The sequence below is a fragment of the Dipodomys spectabilis genome, unplaced genomic scaffold (genome assembly GCF_019054845.1).
Source record: "Dipodomys spectabilis isolate Male_0828 unplaced genomic scaffold, ASM1905484v1 ptg000586l, whole genome shotgun sequence".
NCBI classification, from domain to species: domain Eukaryota; kingdom Metazoa; phylum Chordata; class Mammalia; order Rodentia; family Heteromyidae; genus Dipodomys; species Dipodomys spectabilis.
Genome location: NW_024871263.1, coordinates 335,587 through 355,677, shown reverse-complemented (window position 1 = coordinate 355,677; position 20,091 = coordinate 335,587). Strand labels below are relative to the sequence as shown.

General features: G+C 39.8%; 1 protein-coding gene across 2 annotated transcripts in view; it reads right to left on the bottom strand.

The window, feature by feature from the left end:
- The window catches only part of Heph (hephaestin), an 86,240-nt gene that overhangs the window by 41,107 nt on the left and 25,042 nt on the right, over nt 1–20,091 (bottom strand). For both annotated transcript variants that reach the window (XM_042670910.1, XM_042670911.1), the window contains exons 8-12: nt 18,152–18,288; nt 15,971–16,102; nt 4,996–5,207; nt 3,827–3,977; nt 959–1,171 (exon numbers count right to left, since the gene is read on the bottom strand). In XM_042670910.1, coding sequence (XP_042526844.1) covers nt 959–1,171; nt 3,827–3,977; nt 4,996–5,207; nt 15,971–16,102; nt 18,152–18,288 — 845 coding nt within the window. The remainder of the gene's footprint in view (nt 1–958; nt 1,172–3,826; nt 3,978–4,995; nt 5,208–15,970; nt 16,103–18,151; nt 18,289–20,091) is intronic.

Below are 20,091 nucleotides of genomic sequence, written 5' to 3'. Positions count from 1 at the left end.
AGGTCAGAAATAATGAGGACTTAAGGTCTGAGAAGATCACCTTTAGGTTGTGTTTCAGGTCCAGATTGACACTTTTAAACTTTTAAGAAGCATTGTTTTCATTAAGGAATGGCATTTTACATGACTAAAATGTTTAGCAGGAATTGCGTAGATTTGATGATTTTTCTTACAAACACTATTGCCACCTACTGGCTGAAAAAAGAATACACTTGGAGAGTGCAAGAAAAAAAAATACTGCTGCATTATGGAATGCCGGAAAGGGAATCTGAAGAACTATTCTGGTCAGATTTCTTCAGAAAATAAAGGGTGGAGGTAGAAAGGGAGTAAAATATCAAACTTGTGAAAGGGTGTGGAGGGGAATAAAGAACAAATAATGGATGGAAGGGAGAGGAGGATGGAAGGAAAGAAAGGAGGGAGGGAGGGAGGGAGGAATCTACCTACAGAGAAGGGGAATTATTAGACCAAGCTTACATAGCAAGTCAGTGAATGCTCCTGGTCTGGAGCTCCTATGTTTTGAATTCTGATCTGAAACTGTTCCAGCAACAGAGAGGCGGGGGGGGGGGGTGGTGGGAGAGACAGAGACAGAGACACAGAGACAGAGACACACAGAGAGACAGAGACAGAGAGAGAGTTATAGATGCACCTCACTGAGCTTCTTCCTTATAAAAGCTGTGTGATGTCAAGGTCTCTGTGACCATGTCTATGCTCTACCTTGTAAAAACTGCACTGAAGCTGGATAGCTTCTCTCCTTTTCTTCCATAAAAGCACTTCGTTTACCTTCTACTTGCTCTGTTCTCTCTGAGGAGAGTCCACAAAACCAGAACACAAAGATGGAGTAGGCAAGTGTTTTGGGAACCTCCTCAGCATCCATCAAATGCTGCTTCTTCTCAACCCTGGACCTTTCACCCTCTACTCCCTACTCCCTCTAGACCTAGGGAGCTGCTAAGGCATTACTTACCAGGGTTGTCAGGCTGCATGATGGCTGTGACAAATGTGTGAGGAAAGAGCATGGCTGCCCCTTTCCTCATGCCCTGAAGTTGCACAGTGTTGCCTTGGAACATGACCCCGTGCACGTCAGTCTCCGTGCCCAGGCCAAGCAGGTGCCAGGCCACCGTGTCACCCTTGCACATGTCCAGCCTGGGCAGGTTAGAGAACAGAAACCCGTTAATGGCTGGAAAACAAAACACAAAAGACAAGATGGGGAGATGAGATCAGACTACTCAAGCATTGGCCAGCAACATGGCATCAGCTTTACACGATAGTTCCCACAACTTAGAGCAGATATACCTCAACTCATCTGCAACTTTACTTGAATTCCCATCTTGTGGATGAGGGCCCAACTGGCTTATCTGGTCTCAGGTCGTTCCTCTCCACCATAGTCTCCTAACAACAGACATTACTAGAGCTTGTATGTGTTTGCACACACACACACACACACACACACACACACACACACACACCACCTTTTACAAGCCCCACTCTCTTACAAATTTCCTTGATTTCTGTGACATTATACTTTCTGCTTCTCATACAACTTCTGATTGTTCCTTATCATGTGTACTGGAACATGAAACCAGGGCCTGGGTGCTGCCCCTGAGCTTTTTTGCACTCAGGGCTGGCATTTTACCACTTAAGTCATACCTCCATTAATGTCTTTTTGCTGGTTAATTGGAGATAAGAATCTCAGAGACTTTCTTACCCAGGCTGACTTCAAACTGCAGTCCTCAGATCTCAGCATCCTGAGGAGCTAGGATCACAGCATAAAGGCAGCACCCGATTTATCCATCTGTTTTCATTCTTGTCCCTTAGATTCTATCTTCAGCCATCAGTCTGTATCATCTTCACCTTCTCTACAAATGCTAAAGCTTTGGCCCTAATCTTCTCTGGCCTGAACTCTTGTGAAAGTCTTGTCCTTGGTACTCCCTCCTGAAGTTTATGCTTCCACCCTCTCTCACAAACAGCCCATCACTGATATTTGCCTCTACCTCCAGATGTTAAACACTGAAAGTGCTTAGAAAACACCTGTTGACTTTTCAGATGTTCCCTCTACCTGGAAAAAACTTCACCTCTGGTCTCTATGGCAATTTGATATTCAGATATCATGAACCAGCTCAAACATCTCTGTGACACGAAGTCCCTCCCTGACCTTGAATTTTCACGAACCATTTAGCCTGGAAATTTCTGCACTATCACTTACCCCCCAAAACCAGTTATTTACAGCAAATCCTATGCACTAGATTGTCCTAACAGGAAGAAGATAATTTCTCATGGTCTGACTGCCTGAGTAGTTGGAATGGTTCTCGGTACCAATTCAGTGGTCAATAAATGGGAATTAACTTGGTTCAGAAGACTGTCTTATTTATCCAATGATGGAACTACATGAGATGTGAACTAAGAGATGCAGCCAGAAGACAGCACACATGTTCTTGTCCCCCTCCCACCTTGTAACCATAATCCCCAACAAAATACAGGGAGGGCTGCTTGAAGCACAAGCTTTTCAAGGTCTCCACTCCGCAGGAGTCAGCCTATTTAATAATCCCTGAGGATGTTGATAAGAATGTCACTAAACTCAATTATGCTTCCCCTGCCTAGAATGTTCTAATAGCAAAACTATTCAGTCTTTGAGCCCCAGCTCAAGTGCTCCCTTCTTCTACAAATCTTTTAATTTGATTGTTCCTCATTAATGTTCTCCTCCTCTGAACTTAAAAGCTGTTCTACACAATTTAGCACTTAATTATAGTATGTCTTAGATTGTTCTACATTTGTTCCATGGGTGTTATTACTTGCATTTCACTGCAAAGTGCTGGTGCTCCCACTGAAGTTCACCCATCCAAGAATGAATGCCCTCCCATTCATTCTCCCACCCACCCACCCACTCATTTAGTTGTTTAGTACCTCAAGGAATATCTATGATGTATTAAACAGTGTAGAGGATATAGAGATAGGCAACACATAATACTCACTTTAGAAAAATATACTCTAGTAGAAGTCAAAAGCCATGCCACACATGATTATAATATGAAGCACTGTTTGGAACTTGCTATTAAAAAGACCTGCTTAAAGTGCCATGGGGTTCAGAAGAGGGGGGCTTCACTCAAGACTTGACTGACAAGAAATGGTAACATAGATAAGGTAATTTTTGAGTTCAGTCTCAGAGAATGGACAAATTTGCACAGGCTGAAGCCAAATCTGTAACAAGAGACTTTTCAAGTGGTGGGCGCAGCACTTACCAAAGTATGAAATCAGCTTAGTACAAAGTGTGCATTTGGGAACAAAAAGTATTCCATACTTAGTTGAAGTACGGGATAAGGGAGCAAGAGGAGAAGGAAAACAATCTAAAAGGGGGGCTAGGAGTGTGGCTCAGTGGTAGAGTACATGCCTAGTAGGTGTAAGGCATTTGGTTCTATGCCAAAGAAGAGAGGGAAAACAATCTAAAAGGGGGGCTGGGCATGTTCAGTGGTAGAGTACATGGCTAGCAGGTGCAAGATATTTGGTTCTCTGCCAGAAACAACAAAATGAAAAAAATACTTGAAGGGTATTAACTCAGCTTACTCTCAACATTGTCTAGAAGATTCCTTGCACACAGCTCTCATTTCAGAGTATTTTCTTGTAGTGCTCACCATACTATGGAACACAGGGTACAGCATAGGAATACACTAAATCTAAGAATATCTATTCTTTTAGTTTGAATCCCTCAGTCTAGACTGTATCTGAGACAAAGCTGATCAATGGCATAAGTGTTTCAGGGATCACTTATAATTGTTGTCAGGGTTAGATTTTCCTTATGAACATTTAGCTATACCCAGGACAAAAGTATTCCCCATACCATGCATCCGATTGGAGTCCTGGAAGCCTTTGACATCTGATGAGAGCAATGAGGAATCCAACATAGCAGCCTCTTGATTGATAATGTTGTACCAGCTCTCATTCTCATCCATCACAGTGAATAGAAGAAAGAATTCTCTATCCACCCCTTTCTGCAGGTCCCGTGGAAGAAAGCAGAGGGAGGAATGACAGTGGGTTCAGCAGTGGTGCACTGTGTAGTTGCAGATCCAGATGCTGGATCCTTTCCTGTTTCCTTTTCCAGACTCAAAGCTAAGCCTACATCTCCTGCCAGAGCTGCAGTTGTTGCTGGGCAGGTTTCCCCCCAAGGAGATTCAAATTGCAGATGGAAAAAGGAAGTCAGAGTGAAAGAACAAGAATAAGGAGAGGAATGTCAGAAAGGGAATGGGAAAGATGAACAGAATGTGGCAAGAGAAAAACCTGCAGGCACTGGGAGAGGACTAGGAAAAGATGACTGGGAAATCCACGGATGGCTTAGGGGAGAAACTCAAATATAATTAGAAAAAAATAATAACAGCTACTGTTATCACAACTAGCAGTTACCTAGTGCTTACTATTTGCCAGATGCTGTGCAAAGCATTTTATATGGATAATTCTCATTAATCTCACAGAAACACAAGGTACCTTCTTCCTTTATTAACCCTTTATTTTTACAGATGAGAAAGTGTGGTAAAGATTTAGTAACTGGAATATAGTTACAGAATTAGAAATAGTGGATACAAATGGAAAGAAACAGCTCTCAGGAGAGTCTGCACTTCTAACTCAGCTTTCTTTCTTTGCTTCTAAATAAACCTATTCTGTTTATAATTTTTTAAGGAGTGAAACAAACAGCAAAGTAGATTTAGGGATTAGGGGCAGCTTTTAAGAGTCACTGAAGTGGTGAGGCAGGAAAGCAAAGGGAAAGAAAGGAGTGTGGTGAGGTAGATGACTGCAGGAAGATAAGAAATAGGAAGGATACCAGGCTAAGGAAGATGTGTTTATGAATTTTAAAAATAACAGGCCCAAAGAGCAGGAAGTCACCAATTACTAATTTCTGACAAAATGGCTTTCTTGGATTGTATTTCTATTCCCTTTCCTCTAGAATCCAGATCCATTTTAATTCATATCCAGGAACCCAGCTGCATGCCCTTCCCAGCTAGACCCCTACAACACCTGCTTGCCATCTGCACCCAAGGCGCCAGCCTTGCACACCAGCAGGGGGCCCACGAGGCCAGAATTTGTATCTCTTATAGGATCCACAGCTGAGAAGTACATCCAGGTGAGACAGGCAGGATCCTGAGCAGTGGGACCAGCATGAGGGGGGACTGTCCAGTTATATGTTACTCTCTCAAAGGGCTTGGCCACCAAGCCTGAGGGGGATGAGCCTGCAGGGAAAAGCATGAGATTCATTATTCATACTGGCTATCATGAGGATTATCAGATCCAAAGACATATGATAAAGATTGCAAATTTTTGGAACAGCAGGAACAGCAGCAACATGGGATACTGAATATTGAAAAGATACTTGGTCTAGGAATTAAGATATTAGACTTTGATTTCTGCTTTTACCACTACTTGCTATTTCACCTGGGGGAATTTAAACTTGGTTAGAGTTCAATTTTCTTAAATCATAAGACCTCTGGATTAAAAGGGACTTAGAAATGTTTTTGGCATACCACTTACTTGAAACCACACATTCATCTGCTCTTATATCTCTACCTCTATTTAAAAACTTTCTATAACCTGTCATAGCCTATTTCACATTTGAGAACAGATGTATTATTGAATGCTTTAAGCCCCCCTCTCTCTGTACACATATACATATGTGTATATATATATATATATATATATATATATATATATGTAGGAGCTAGGTATGTATATGTTACGAATGTATGTGTGTGCATATATGAAAAAACATTAAGGCTATAATCACTTAAACAGAAACACTAAACAATCAAAACAGCTTTTTAATTGCAAAATTCATTAGTAATTATACATTAACATACCTGAATAACATTTTGCCTGTCAAATAGGCTAATATTTTAAAATTGTAATCAGTGCTATCAATATTGTTGAGACATGATTTAGCTAGTATCTACCCCACTCTAACAAGATTAACTATATATGGGAAAACTCTTCTCAAAAATCAGTGTTGGCATACAGTGAGACCCAAAGAGGATAGTCTTAGGAGCAATATCCAAATGCCTCTTCATATGTATATAAAATAACATCCAGGCTGGGAATGCGGCTCAGTGGTAGAGCTTGCCTAGCTTGCATGAAGCCCCAGGTTTGATTCCTCAGTTCCACAAAAACAGAAAAAGCCGGAAGTGGTACTGTGGCTCAAGTGTGCTAGCTTTGAGCATACAGAGGATCAGGGACAGAGCTCAGGCCCTGGGTTCATGCCCCAAGAACAGCTAATAATAATAATAATAATATACTAAAATGAATTCTAAAGATATGGAAACAAAGGACATTTTTCTTAATTTGTTTTTTGTTTTGCTTATGACTCTGCATTCTTTAGCTTATATATGGCGCATTCACATACATATTTGTGGAAGGGTGTGGGTAGGGCACAGAATCAGAAGAAAAAGGGTGAAAAAGTACAGCAGTGGAGTACACTGGACATGGATGTAAGTCAACTATACAACTCGTGGGTGGAGATGGGAGGGAGGGAATGGGAGAGAATGAGGGAATAGATGACACCATATAAAAGGAAACATACTTATTACCTGACACATGTAAATGTAATCCCTCTGTGTATCACTTCTATGATAATAAAGTAAATTAAAATATCATTGTTGGCAAAATGCATGAAAAGCTTTGAACAAGTTCATTCCCACACATAAAGGAATATTAACATAGCAATCAAATAAATGTAAATCAAAATACCTGGAGTGTTATAGATATTATTGCCTACAAGACTATCATTTTGAAAAATGTTAAAAACACTCTCCCAGGCTTAGCGATGTTGGTTCACACCTATAATCCTAGGTATTCAAGAGGCTGAAATCTGAGGATCAAGGTTTAAAGTCAGCCCAGGTAGACAAACAGAAGAGACTATTATTTCCAATTAACCAGAAAAGGCTGGAAGTGATAGCCTGGCCCAAGTGGTAGAGTATCAGTCTTAAGGGGAAAAATAGGAAGAATGCAAAGCCCTGAGTTCCAGCTCAAGTACCAGCACAAAAGGAAAAAGATTACCAGACTGCTGGTATGTGTGTGTGAGGAAAGAGGTGAATTTCTCAGGTCTGGTTGGCTGCCCAGAGAGCAATTTGGATATAAGTGACAAAAATTTTAATGTATTTCTCTGACATATCTACTGCACACCTTACAATATATCCTGAAAAATAGTCATAAAAGTCTACAGAAAAACACTAGTGCTTTTAAGGTAGGACTGACAACAAAGGGGTATGCATCTGAATTATTTTAACTTACCTATGCTTACTTATTCATGGTTTCTAATTCTTTAAATATCCAGACACAAAGAAAACTTTAAACAATATTTAAGTGGACATGAAAGTAGAAGATGGACAATAGCAAAAAAGGAAGAAGGCCAGTTGAAAGGATAAATTAGTTAAGACCAAAGTCTCTTGGATAGCATCTTGGCCTACCAAGCAGAAACTAAATACAAGGGAGACACTGTTTTAAAATACCTTGCTTGTGCCCCTTCCTAGCCCTTCCCTAGGGGAAAGGATTTGTAAAAGGGACCTTATCAGGAATTACCAACCAATCAGAATACTGTGGGATCTAACCAATAATCTTCCAAAACATCTAATTGTAATAGGGGCAACCAATCAGAGCACAGCCCAGGGTATAAGAACCCTTAGACTCAGACACCTAGACAGAAACATAGATATAAGAATGGAAACACAGCTGGTCACCAGTGATTCATGCCCTTAATTCTAGCTACTCAGGAGACTGAGATGTGAAGGTTTGTGGTTTGAAGCCAGCCTGGGGAAGAAAGTCCTTGAGGCTCTTATCTCCAATTAATCAAACAAGCAGAAGTTGAAGTGTGGCTCAAATAGTAGAATGCTAGCTAGACAAGCAAAAAAAAAAAAAAAAGCTCAGGTACAGTGCCCAGGCCCTGAGTTGAAGCCCCAAGGCCAGTGCACATGTGCATGCGTGAGTGTCTGTGTCCTTTGAGCAAGATACTTCTCCTCTGATAAAAGTTCTTTTTTTATTTTATTGTGAAAATACTGTACAGAGGGGTTACAATTACATGGGCAAGATAATGAGTACATTTCTTATCAAGCATTGTTGCCTCCTCCTTTGTTTACCCTTCCCATCCCTTCCCATCCTCCCACCACCCCCCAACCCAATCCTCCCCCCCCCTCCCACCGCACCAAAGTTGTAAAGTTCGTTTTCGACTTAACAACTTGTACTTCTCATTGTTGCAATGGGTCCACCTGTATCCCTATTTAAATGATTTGTTTTTCTCCTTCCCCTCCACAAGTTATACCGACATCAAATACAGTGAAAGCAGGGGTTATACTGTGGGGAGGGACACACAAAGCAACATGATAAAAGTTCTTTACACTCACCCACAGTTGCCCTGGAAATCATTCCCTAAATTCCTGAGACAAGAACAGAGAAGGCTACATAGCTGTAACACTGGCAGACAAGGTTCATGACATGCAACAGTGGCAGGCATTGCCTGCCATGGGGCTGCAACCCTAGTGGTTTTTGTCTGTTCCAAAGCCAGAAAGGTTTGGTGGGTTCTACCCATGGCCAAAAGGGCTGTGTGGGTTCTGCCCTCCATAAGCAAAAGAGAACATTCCATATCACAGTGGAAAGGAGAGAGGGAACAAAACATATTAATGGAGGAGGTGAATATGATCAAAGTCTATCACATACATATATGATCTGGTATAATGAAGCCCACTATTTTGTACAAAAAATATACAGTAATAGAAACGAAATTTAAAATGATTTAATGACCACATTACCACCAAGAATCTATTGTCAATGTTTTGCTATCCTTGACTTATCTATACCTACCTAGGAGGTAGAGCTCAGTGGCAAAGTACTTGTATGTGTGGCATCCTAGGTTCAGTCCCCAGCCTAAGAAAAAATACTATCTCATCTATGTCTACCTATATGGAAAGGAAAAGAGATAGATTGTTTGCTTAATTGGAAATATAAAATTTTATTCCCAAATAAATCAGCAAGCATCCCCCATGTAATCAGAACACCATTACCACACCTAAAATATTTCCCTAATATCATCTAATGTCCAGTTCATATTGAAAGTTTCAGTGGTCTCCAAGATCTCTCTCTTCTTTTTTTTTACATAGTCTCATTATGTAGCCCAGGCTAGTCTCAAACTCTTATTCATCCTGCCTTAGTTAATTGTACTAACTTCATTAAAAAGAGCAGACCGGGGGGGCTTGTGCAAGTTTCCTTTACTTTACAGCTTTTTTCTTTATACTTTTAGTGTGTTTTAAAAATACTTTTGACTAGACCCCGAATAGCAAAAACGATCCTTAACAGAAAGAACAGTGCTGGAGGAATATCAATACCAAATTTCAAACTCTACTACAAAGTCATAGTAATCAAAACAGCTTGGTACTGGCACAAGAACAGACCTCAGGACCAATGGAATAGAATTGAAAACCTAGCAATGAACCCACAGACCTATAGCCAACTATTCTTCGATAAGGGAGCTGAGCTAAAAAATACAGTGGAAGAAAGACAGCCTCTTCAGTAAATGGTGTTGACAAAACTGGTTAATCAATTGTAGAAAATTAAAGTTAGATCCTTACATATCAACCTGCACCAGAATCAACTCCAAATGGATCAAAAACCTCAGAGTCAAAGCAAACACCCTGAAAACATTACAGGACAGAGTAGGAGAAACCCTAGGTCTCCTTGGCACAGGCCAAAATTTTCTTAATAGAGACCCAGAAACACAACAAATCAAAGAAAGTTTAACAAATGGTATTGCATGAAATTGCAGAGATTCTGCAAGGCAAAGGACATAGCTAGCAAGATCAATAGAAAGCCCACGAATTGGGAGAAGATCTTCACTAGCCATACAATGAACAAGGGTCTTATATCTAAAACATACCTGGAACCCAAAAAATTAAATCCCCCAACAACAAATCCTCAAAGAAACAACTGCCCAATAAATAAGTGGGCTAAGGACTTAAAGAGAAAAGAGAAACTTCTCTGAAGAGGAAAGAAGGATGGCCAATAGACACATGAAGAATTGCTCCACTTCTCTGGCCATAAAAGAAATGCAAATCAAAACAACATTGAGATACCACCTCACCCCAGTTAGAATGGCTATAATCAAGAACTCTAATAACAACAGATGCTGGATGTGGACAGAAGGAAACCCTACTTCATTGTTGATGGGAGTCTAAACTTGTTCAACTACTTTGGAAAGCAGTATGAGGTTCTTCAAAAGACTCCACATAGAGCTCCCCTATGACCCGGCAATCTCACTTTTGGGCATTTACCCAAATGATCACAAACAAGACCATACTAAAGCTACCAGAACGACTATGATTATTGTAGCATTATTTACCATAGCTAAGATATGGAACCAACCTACATTCCCCTCAGTAGATGAATGGATCAAGAAAAATGTGGTATATACACACAATGGAATTCTATGCCTCCATCAGAAAGAATGACATTGCCCCATTTTTTAGGAAATGGAAAGACTTGGAAAAAACTATATTAAGTGAAGTAAGCCAGGCATAAAGAAACATAGGTCCCATGGTTTCCCTTATTTGCAATAACTAGTATATGTCTGAGATAAGCAGAAACGGTCAGACAAGTTGATGTTAGGTGAAATGAACCCCAAGACAAGGACTCAAATATTTTTTCTTTCTTGCTATTGTTTCTAACATATTTATAAGATGATGTATTTGTAGCTTTGTGTGTCCCTCTCCCACAGTATAACCCCTGTTTTCACTGTATTTGATGTTGGTACAATTTGTGGAGGTGAAGGGCAAAAACACATCGTTTAAATAGGGATATAGGTGAACCCATTGCAACAATGAGATGTACAAGTCGTTATGTTGAAAAACGAACTTTACAACTTTGGCCAGGGGAAGTGTTTGGGGGGGTGGGTGGTGGGAGATGGGAAGGGATGAGAAAGGGAAACAAAGGAAGAGGCAACAATGCTTGATAAGAAATGTACTCATAAAACAGGATTCATTTCAGGGATGCAAAGCTGGTTCAATATAAGCAAATCAATTAATATTATTCATCACATCAACAGGAGCAAGAATAAGAACCACATGGTTATCTCAATAGATGCAGAAAAAACATTCGAAAAGATCCAACACCCCTTTATGATGAAGGTATTGGAAAAATTAGGAATCCATGGAACATTCCTCAATACAATAAAGGCTGTGTATGACAAACCTACAGCCAGCATTATACTTAATGTTGAAAAACTAAAGCCATTTCCTCTGAAGTCAGGAGCAAGACAAGGATGTCCACTCTCCCCACTTCTCTTCAATCTAGTATTAGAATGCCTAGCTACAGCAATGACAAGAAGCAGACATAAAGGGGATCCAAATAGGGAAAGAAGAAATAAAACTCTCCCTCTTTGCAGATGACATGATCTTGTATTTAAAGAATCCCATAGACTCCACTCCCAAATTACTCAAGCTGATTCAAAACTTTGGCAAAGTAGCAAAGTATAAAATTAACCCCCCAAAATCAATGGCTTTTCTGTATGCCAACAATGAGAAAAGTGTGGCTGAAATTAGGAAAGCAACTCCATTTGTAATAGCCCCACAAAAAATAAAATACCTAGGAATTAACTTAACCAAAGAAGTGAAGGACCTCTATGATGAAAACTTTAAAATCTTGAAAAAGGAAATCAAAACAGAACTTAGAAAATGGCAAAACCTCCCATGCTCCTGGATTGGAAAGATTAACATCGTGAAAATGGCAATACTTCCCAAGGCTATCTACAAATTCAACGCGATACCTATCAAAATTCCAACCTCATTCTTCAAGGAAATAGAAGAGGCAATCTAAAAATTCATATGGAACAATAAAAGACCCCGAATAGCAAATACGCTCCTCAACGGAAAGAATATTGCTGGAGGAATATCAATACCAAATTTCAAACTCTACTGTAAAGCCATAGTAATCAAAACAGCTTGGTACTGGCATAAGAACAGACCTCAGGACCAATGGAATAGAATTGAAAACCCAGAAATGAACCTACAGACCTATAGCCATCTAATCTTCGATAAGGGAGCTAAAACAATAGAATGGAACAAAGACAGCCTCTTCAGTAAATGGTGCTGGCAAAATTGGTTAACTATTTGTAGAAAACTAAAGCTAGATCTTATATATCACCCTGCACCAGAATCACCTCCAAATGGATCAAAGACCTCGAAGTCAAAGCAGACACTCTGAAAACATTACAGGATGAAATAGGAGAAACCCTAGGTCTCCTTGGCTCAGGCCGAAATTTTCTGAATAGAGACCCGGAAACACAACAAATCAAAGAAAGGTTGGACAAATGGGATTGCATGAAGTTGCAGAGCTTCTGCATGGCAAAGGACATAGCTAGCAAGATCAATAGAAAGCCCACGGATTGGGAGAAGATCTTCACTAGCCATATAACAGACAAGGGTCTCATATCTAAAATATACTTGGAACTCAAAAAATTAAATCCCCCAACAACAAATTCTCAAAGAAACAACTGCCCAATAAATAAGTGGGCTAAAGACTTAAAGAGAAACTTCTTTGAAGAAGAAAGAAGGATGGCCAATAGACACATGAAGAAATGCTCAACATCCCTAGTCATAAAAGAAACGCAAATCAAAACAACATTGAGATACCACCTCACTCCAGTTAGAACGGCAAAAATCAAGAACTCTAACAACAACAGATGCTGGAGGGGATGTGAACAGAAGGGAACCTTACTTCATTGTTGGTGGGAATGTAAACTTGTTCAACCACTTTGGAAAGGAGTATGGAGGTTCCTCAAAAGACTTCACATAGAGCTCCCCTATGACCCAGAAATCCCACTTTTGGGCATTTACCCAAATGTTTACAAACAAGACCACACTAAAGCTACCAGCACAACTATGTTTATTGCAGCATTATTTACCATAGCTAAGATATGGAACCAACCCAGATGCCCCTCAGTAGATGAATGGATCAAGAAAATGTGGTATATATACACAATGGAATTCTATGCCTCCATCAGAAAGAATGACATTGCCACATTTGTTTGGAAATGGAAAAACTTGGAAAAAATTATATTAAGTAAAGTAAGCCAGGCCCAAAGAAACATAGGTCCCATAGTTTCCCTTATGTGCAATATCTAGTATATGTATGAGTCAAGCAGAAAAGGTCAGATAATGTGATGTTAGGAAAATGAACCCTTAGATATGTATTGTAATGTTTTTTTTTCTTTCATGCATTTGTTTCTAACACATTTATAAGATTATTTCTTTGTTGCTTTGTATGTCCCTCCCCCACAGTATAACCCTTGCTTTCACTATATTTGATGTCAGTGTAACTTGTGGTGGAGATGGGGAAAAACAAGTCGTTTAAGGATACAGGTGGACCTGTTGCAACAATGAGAAATACAAGTTGTCATGTCGAAAACAAGCTTTACAACGTTGGTGAGGGGAGGTGGGGGAAGGACTGGGTAGGGGGGCGAGGGGAAGCTGGGAAGGGATGTGAAGGGTAAACAAAAGAGGAGGCTGCAATGCTTGATAAGAAATGTATGCATTATCCTGCCCATGTAATTGTAACCCCTCTGTACAGTATGTTCACAAAATAAAATAAAATAAAATGAAAAAAAAAAGAAATGTACTCATTATCTTGCCCATGTAATTGTAACCCCTCTAAATGGTATTTTCACAATAAAAAAAGAATACCATACAGTCACTAACATATTTATAATATGATAATGATATGAAAAAAGATATGATTTTGAGGACAGCAAAATGAAAAAGTATATAAACAAAAAGGGGATTTTCTGGCAGAGAAAACTAGTAGAAGTAGAAAAGAGAAAGGAGAAGGTACTGAGAGATGAACGTGATTGAAGTGTGTGTGCGTGTGTGTGTGTGTGTGTGCACACACGCACGTGTAAAAATAGCACAGTGAAATCTACTAATGCTGCTTATATAAAGGGAACAAGACCTCAATGATGACATACACATGGATAAAGATAGGAGATATATATATATATATATATATATATATATATATATATATGTACCGTGAAATATTCTATAGCCATAAAGAAAAATGAAATCATATCATTTGCAGCAAAATGGATGGAATTGAGGGACATCATGTTGAAAAAGATACCATGCCCCAAAATGTAAATACCATGTTTTCACTTATATGTGTAAACAATACCTAAAATACATACATGTTCATAGATATGCATATATATGTATATATAACAATATACATAAATAGGAATTTATTCTACCTATTGGACTTTGTAGAGGAATGAGGACAAGGAACAGGAGGATAAAGAAAGATGGAGAGTAAATAATTCTGAAATACATTGTAACTATGCATGAATATGAAATTAGGAATTTCAGTGATAACTGCTGACAGGAGTGAGTTTAGGTGGGCAGGAAAAGGGAAAGCTATAGAGAAGGCTATTCTGATTAAAGTGTAATGTAGGCACAGCTGAAAAACCATGGTGAAACTCCTTAGTACAATTAATGCACATTAAAAATTAATGACAGAAGTGCAAAACAGACTCTGTTTGGATGGGTAGCAGCAGGAATGGACCGGGCTAATGGAGAGGTCAAATGAGGATGAATATGGTTAAAGTTGTTTATTTGCATGAGTGAAAATGGAACTAGAAAATGTATTAGAACTGCTCTAAAGGAAGAAAGTTAAGGAAGAGTAACAAGGGGGGTGAATTTGTACAGGATACTTTGGATGCATATATGGAATTGTCACAATGAAACATTCCTTGTACAACTAATGTACACTAAAAATCATTTTTGAGCTGGGCATCAGTGGCTCACACCACTCAGGAGGCTGAGATCTGAGGGTTGCAGTTCAAAACCAGCCCAAGCTTGAAAGTCCATGAGATTCTTATCTCCCCATTAACCACCAAAAAAACAGAATTGGATCTGTGGCTCACATGGCAGAGTGCTAGCCTTGAACAAAAATGCTTAGGAATAGCACCCAGGCCCTCAGTTCAAGCCCCAAGACTTGCACCAAAAAAATAATTTTTTAAAAAACAAGGAGTGAGGGTTAGGCATCAGTAGTTCACAATTGTAATCCTAGTTACGTGACAACAACGGAATGGGGAGATAATGATGTACGACCATACCAGGTTGGAAAGCTCACAAAACTCTTTCTCAACCCATAGTTGCATGCAGTAGTGTATGCTTGCCATTCTAAGCTACAATGGAGGCTGATATAGGGAGGATCAGAGTTCCAGGTTCAACCTGGGCAAAGAAGTCCACAAGACTCCATCTCAAGGGAAGATGGATGTCAAGCACTTGTCATCTAAGCAACAATAGAAAGCCTAAAACAAGTAGATTTCAGTCCTTGCACATGCCCAGACTAAAAGCAAAAACCACATCTCAAAAATAACTACCACAAAACAGGACTGAAGTGGTACTGGTAATGGCCTAGCAAGTGTGAGGTCCTGAGTTCAATTCCTAGCACTGCTAAAAAAAAGGGGGAGGAGGGGTTGCAGAAGTTAAGTTGGTATGAAGAGGGAGTGAATTTCATTTAAATACATTTTACACCAGTATGGAAATATCACCTCTGAAACACCCCTTACAATTAATTTATGCCTACAAACTATACATAACCTTATTATCCCCTAAATTCAAATATAAACATTTTTATAAGCACAGAAAAAAGATACATCAAAATGTACATGGCAATTTCTAGTATGAATACATGGAAATATATTTTTTAAATTTGTTGCTGACAGTTGACTACAGGATGTGGGGTATGTTAGGTACAAATTACTACTGAGCCTCATGTCCTGCTTCTGAACATGTTTTTTTAAGGCTTTCTCTTATTATTGAACCTAGCTCTGATTCATTATGACATCATCTTTCAGTCAACCCTATCACACATAGCACTCTTTCTCCCTCCAAAACCTCCCTTCTCCCCTCAAGCCATCTGCACCCACTAACAGCCCCCATTTGTGGAAACTTTGTCTGCTCACCATTATTGTATACTGTACCCTCGTTGTCTTTTGTGTAAAAAACCCCATGGGGCTGCAAGCTGAATGGCTGTGAGGCTCGGTTGTGGAAATCCACTAGAATGGTGTCACCCACCTCAGCCCGGATCACTGGCCCTAAAGAATGGAGAAGAGAAAGAATGAGAATGAGAATGAGCCAGATGCCCATGGTTCACACCTGTAATCCTAGCTATTCAGAAGCTGAGATGTGAGAATCACAGTTCTGTGAGACTCTATCTCCAATTAACTACCAAAAAGCCAGAAATGGAACTGTGGCTCAAAGTGGTAGAGAATTAGCCTTGAGCACAAAAGCTCTGATGTCCAGGGCCCAAGTTCAAGTAATATGACCAGTTAAAAAGAAAAAAGTAAAAGAAAAGAAAATGACAATGATGGGGGAAGGAAACAGGAGAGAAGGAAAGAAAATATAAGTGAAGGTAGATATACTAGAATACTCTTCAGAATAACAACAATCCATTCCAACTATATTTATTTAGAGTTATTAAAAGTACTATAAAATTATCTCATATTGACCCTCAAGAATCATTTTAAAGCATACATGGCAGGAGTCATTATGTCCATTTCACAGATGAAGAAATTTAAGTCCAGAGAGGTAGAACTGACCAAATTCAAATGGCTGCAGAGTCATAACCTAAGGGCAGGACATTCTCCAGACTGTCAGGTCTGCTCCCATTTCCCCTGACTTCATTGTCTGAGCTCCCTTAGCTGTATCTCCTGACAGGTCTCATCTAAGATCTCAGCTCACCTCACTCTTAACCCTATTCAGAGCAAGGACAATTATTATGGCCTCTCTCTAGGGTCAGGATTCAGCCACCTAGCCATAACTTTGAGATTGTTTTGTGCTACACTACTCACCTCTAACCTATTTTGAGTCACTTCAAGGCCAACCAAAAATACTAAGGCAATGCTCTGGGTTTCTATATTGGCTCTAACTATAGGTCAGACTTAATACCTTCGTTTCTACACCTACTACTTCTACCTCTGCTCAAGGACTGGGTACCCACACTGAACCCCAGTCAACTAAAAAGTCCGTCCTACTCATCACCATCTCTCTTTACCAGAGAGGACTGTTTTTCTTCATAACCGCTCCCTGTCTAACTAACATAAAACCTGGTATCCATTTTCAGAACTACAATCAATTGGCACATACCTATTCCAGAGTACATTACATTACTTTCATTCCCAAATTTTATCCTGTCTGATCTATTTTACGCCCATTTCACCCAGAAACTAAACCACATCTAAACTTTCTATGCTCTTTAATACTGTGCTTTCAACCTTCAGCATACTTCTCCAAAGTGAGAGTCCAAGCCTATGTCTCTATCTCGCATCATAGCAAACTTGTCTATATCAATCTGCTCTTGGCTTCAGATTGCCAAGAGTCTGACTATTCTCATTGCCTCATATAGCTCTACAAGAATGCCCTAGAGAAACAATACTGCTAATATAGCAGATGATACCATAATGTTCCAGTAGTAATGGAAATATGAGAAACACTGCATACTCTACTTCCATCCTGGAGATTCAGGATAAAGAAAAATAAATCCAAGGTTGTCTTAAGTCCTACACTAAAGAATATTACTTGACTATGCTTAACCTTTTTCAAACACACACAGATACATAATCATTTTTTCATCTCTTGGGGCTCACTTTGGGAGATGCTGAAGTCCAGTGTGCCCCTTAATCATCCTAGGCTCAAATTTCTCAGTCCTTCTCACTTCTCTGGCTCTGCTTAGTAAGTTTCATGAGTTATAAATTCCATACCCTACTAAGATGCAATTGATAAATGAATTGACATGTTGAATTGAAACCCCTTTGTACAACTACTTAAAGATAATAATAAGCCAGGCACCAGTGGCTCTTGCTGGTAATCCTAGCTATTCAGGAGGCTGAGAGGTGAGGATCATAGTTCAAAGCCAGCCAGGGCAGGAAAATCTGTGAAGTCTCTAATTAACTACTAAAAGCCAGAAGTGGCACTGTGGCTCAAGTGGTAGAGCACTAGCCCTGAGCACAAAACCTCAGCTACAGTGTCCAGGCCCTGAGTTCTAGCCCGAAGACTGGAACACAAAAAAGATAAATCATCGTCGTCGTCGTCGTCGTCGTCATAATCATCATTGTCGTCATCATCATCATCATCATCATCCTTACCCAGGATTCCAAGATATTTATCTTCTTCCAGTTGCACTTTGTTAGTGAATGATCCATCCTGAAAAGCTTCATATCGAACTTTCCAGTAACTACCTCCAATCCGGGTAGAGTTCTTCTGGAAGAATTTATCTGAGCCACTGGCACATAAGGACAAAAATAAGTTATTTTACTGAGTTTCAAACAGACACGCATTTCACCCTTAGTGTCATCAGGTTATGGATCATTATGGTTAAGGGAATTTCTGAGATTGTCCTGGATAACTCCCAACAGGGAAGATACTGCTTCTGGTGACACCACTACTAAGAGATTTACAGCTTCTCATTGAGCCGTTCCAAAGACATTGAAGTTATTTCCAAGGAGGTAATCTTCAGTCATGTGCACATGTGCTACCTTAAGTTTGCGACTGAGTATGCATGCATGGCCTTTTGTGGCCATCCTTGGTCAAATGCCACTTTTTTTCTAGATAAGGGTATAAACAGGCATCCTTGAAGGACAAGAAAAATTAATGGGGTGATACCACTGATGAATGGGGTATGGCTACTGGAGGACAGGATGTGATGAGGTGCTGCTATTATATGGACTGCTGTTGTTACAGACAATGATGAATCTATGGATAGAGAGCTTTATATAATCATGATCTCCATCCTCACCTTGCCTGGTGTCTTTCTGCCTGAATCAAGGAGAACCTGAGAAGAGAACCACCTGACAAGCAACGTAGTAATTTTAATTAGTAGAGTGACTCTTCATAACACCTTTAATCCACCCACACCTAGACTTCTCCTCATAGTCTCATCTACATGAGAGGCTGAGGCGGGAAGGACCTTGAGCCCAGGAGTTCAAGGAAAACCTGAGCAATATAGGGAGATTCAATCTCAACAAAATAAACTTCAGTTGAATATGAAAGCCTACTAAATGGATAAACCAGCATAGAGATTCTAGATGCCACCCTAAAATGCAAGTACCAATTTAAATTTCCTGTAAATTCACTCAGTTCTGACTGTTGAAAGAATCCAAGGGTCTTCCCCCTCATCATCTATCAAGTGTTCATTTGTGAAGGAACTGGCCTCACCAGTTTTCCAGTGAACTGATATAATCTAAAGCCTAGCAACTGAGTAAAGCACTGCCTTCCTGCAATATCATCTCCACATCTGAGTCATAGATGGCCCAGGAGAACTTGGAGAAATTCCTCCAAAAGAATATGTGGAATAGCCATAAGACAGAGTGCTTGTTAAACCCCTTTTCAAATGTCTCCTTCAGATTACAGGGACAGGGAATGTGGTTTAGTGGTAGAGTAGTTGCCTAGCATGCATGAAGCCCTGGGTTCAATTCCTCAGTACCACATAAACAGAAAAAGCTGAAAGTGGTGCTGTGGCTTGAGTGGTAGAGTGTTAGCCTTGAGCAAAAGAAGCTCAGGGATACTGCCCAGTCCCTGAGTTCAAGCCCCAGGAATGGCAAATAAAAGACATAGATTACAGAAAAAAAAACAGGGAGGTAAGTGATGGATACAATGAAGAACAGCTGGAGTATAGCCACCTTAATGGCTTTCCTTTCTGAACACAGTCATGGATTACAACAGGATCAACCTCAACCAGTGCTTGGATCTCTTACTGGAGATATAACTTCCAAAAAATAAACTTTAAACAGAAGCATAGAAATGGAGGGACAAAGGGTGAACAAATGCAACAGTGAGTGGTACTAACTAAACATTATGTTGAAAATGAATTATGCAACTTGTGGATGGGAATAGAGAGCAAGAGAAGGTGACACTGTCCAAAACTTAATGTATTCATTATCTGACTTATGAATCTGTAGTTTGTCTGTACATCACCTTTATAATAACGATTAAAAATCCAATATATTGAGTTGGGAATGTGACTTAGTGGTAGAGGGCTTGCCTAGCATGCATGAAGCCCTGGGTTCGATTCCTTAGTACCATATAA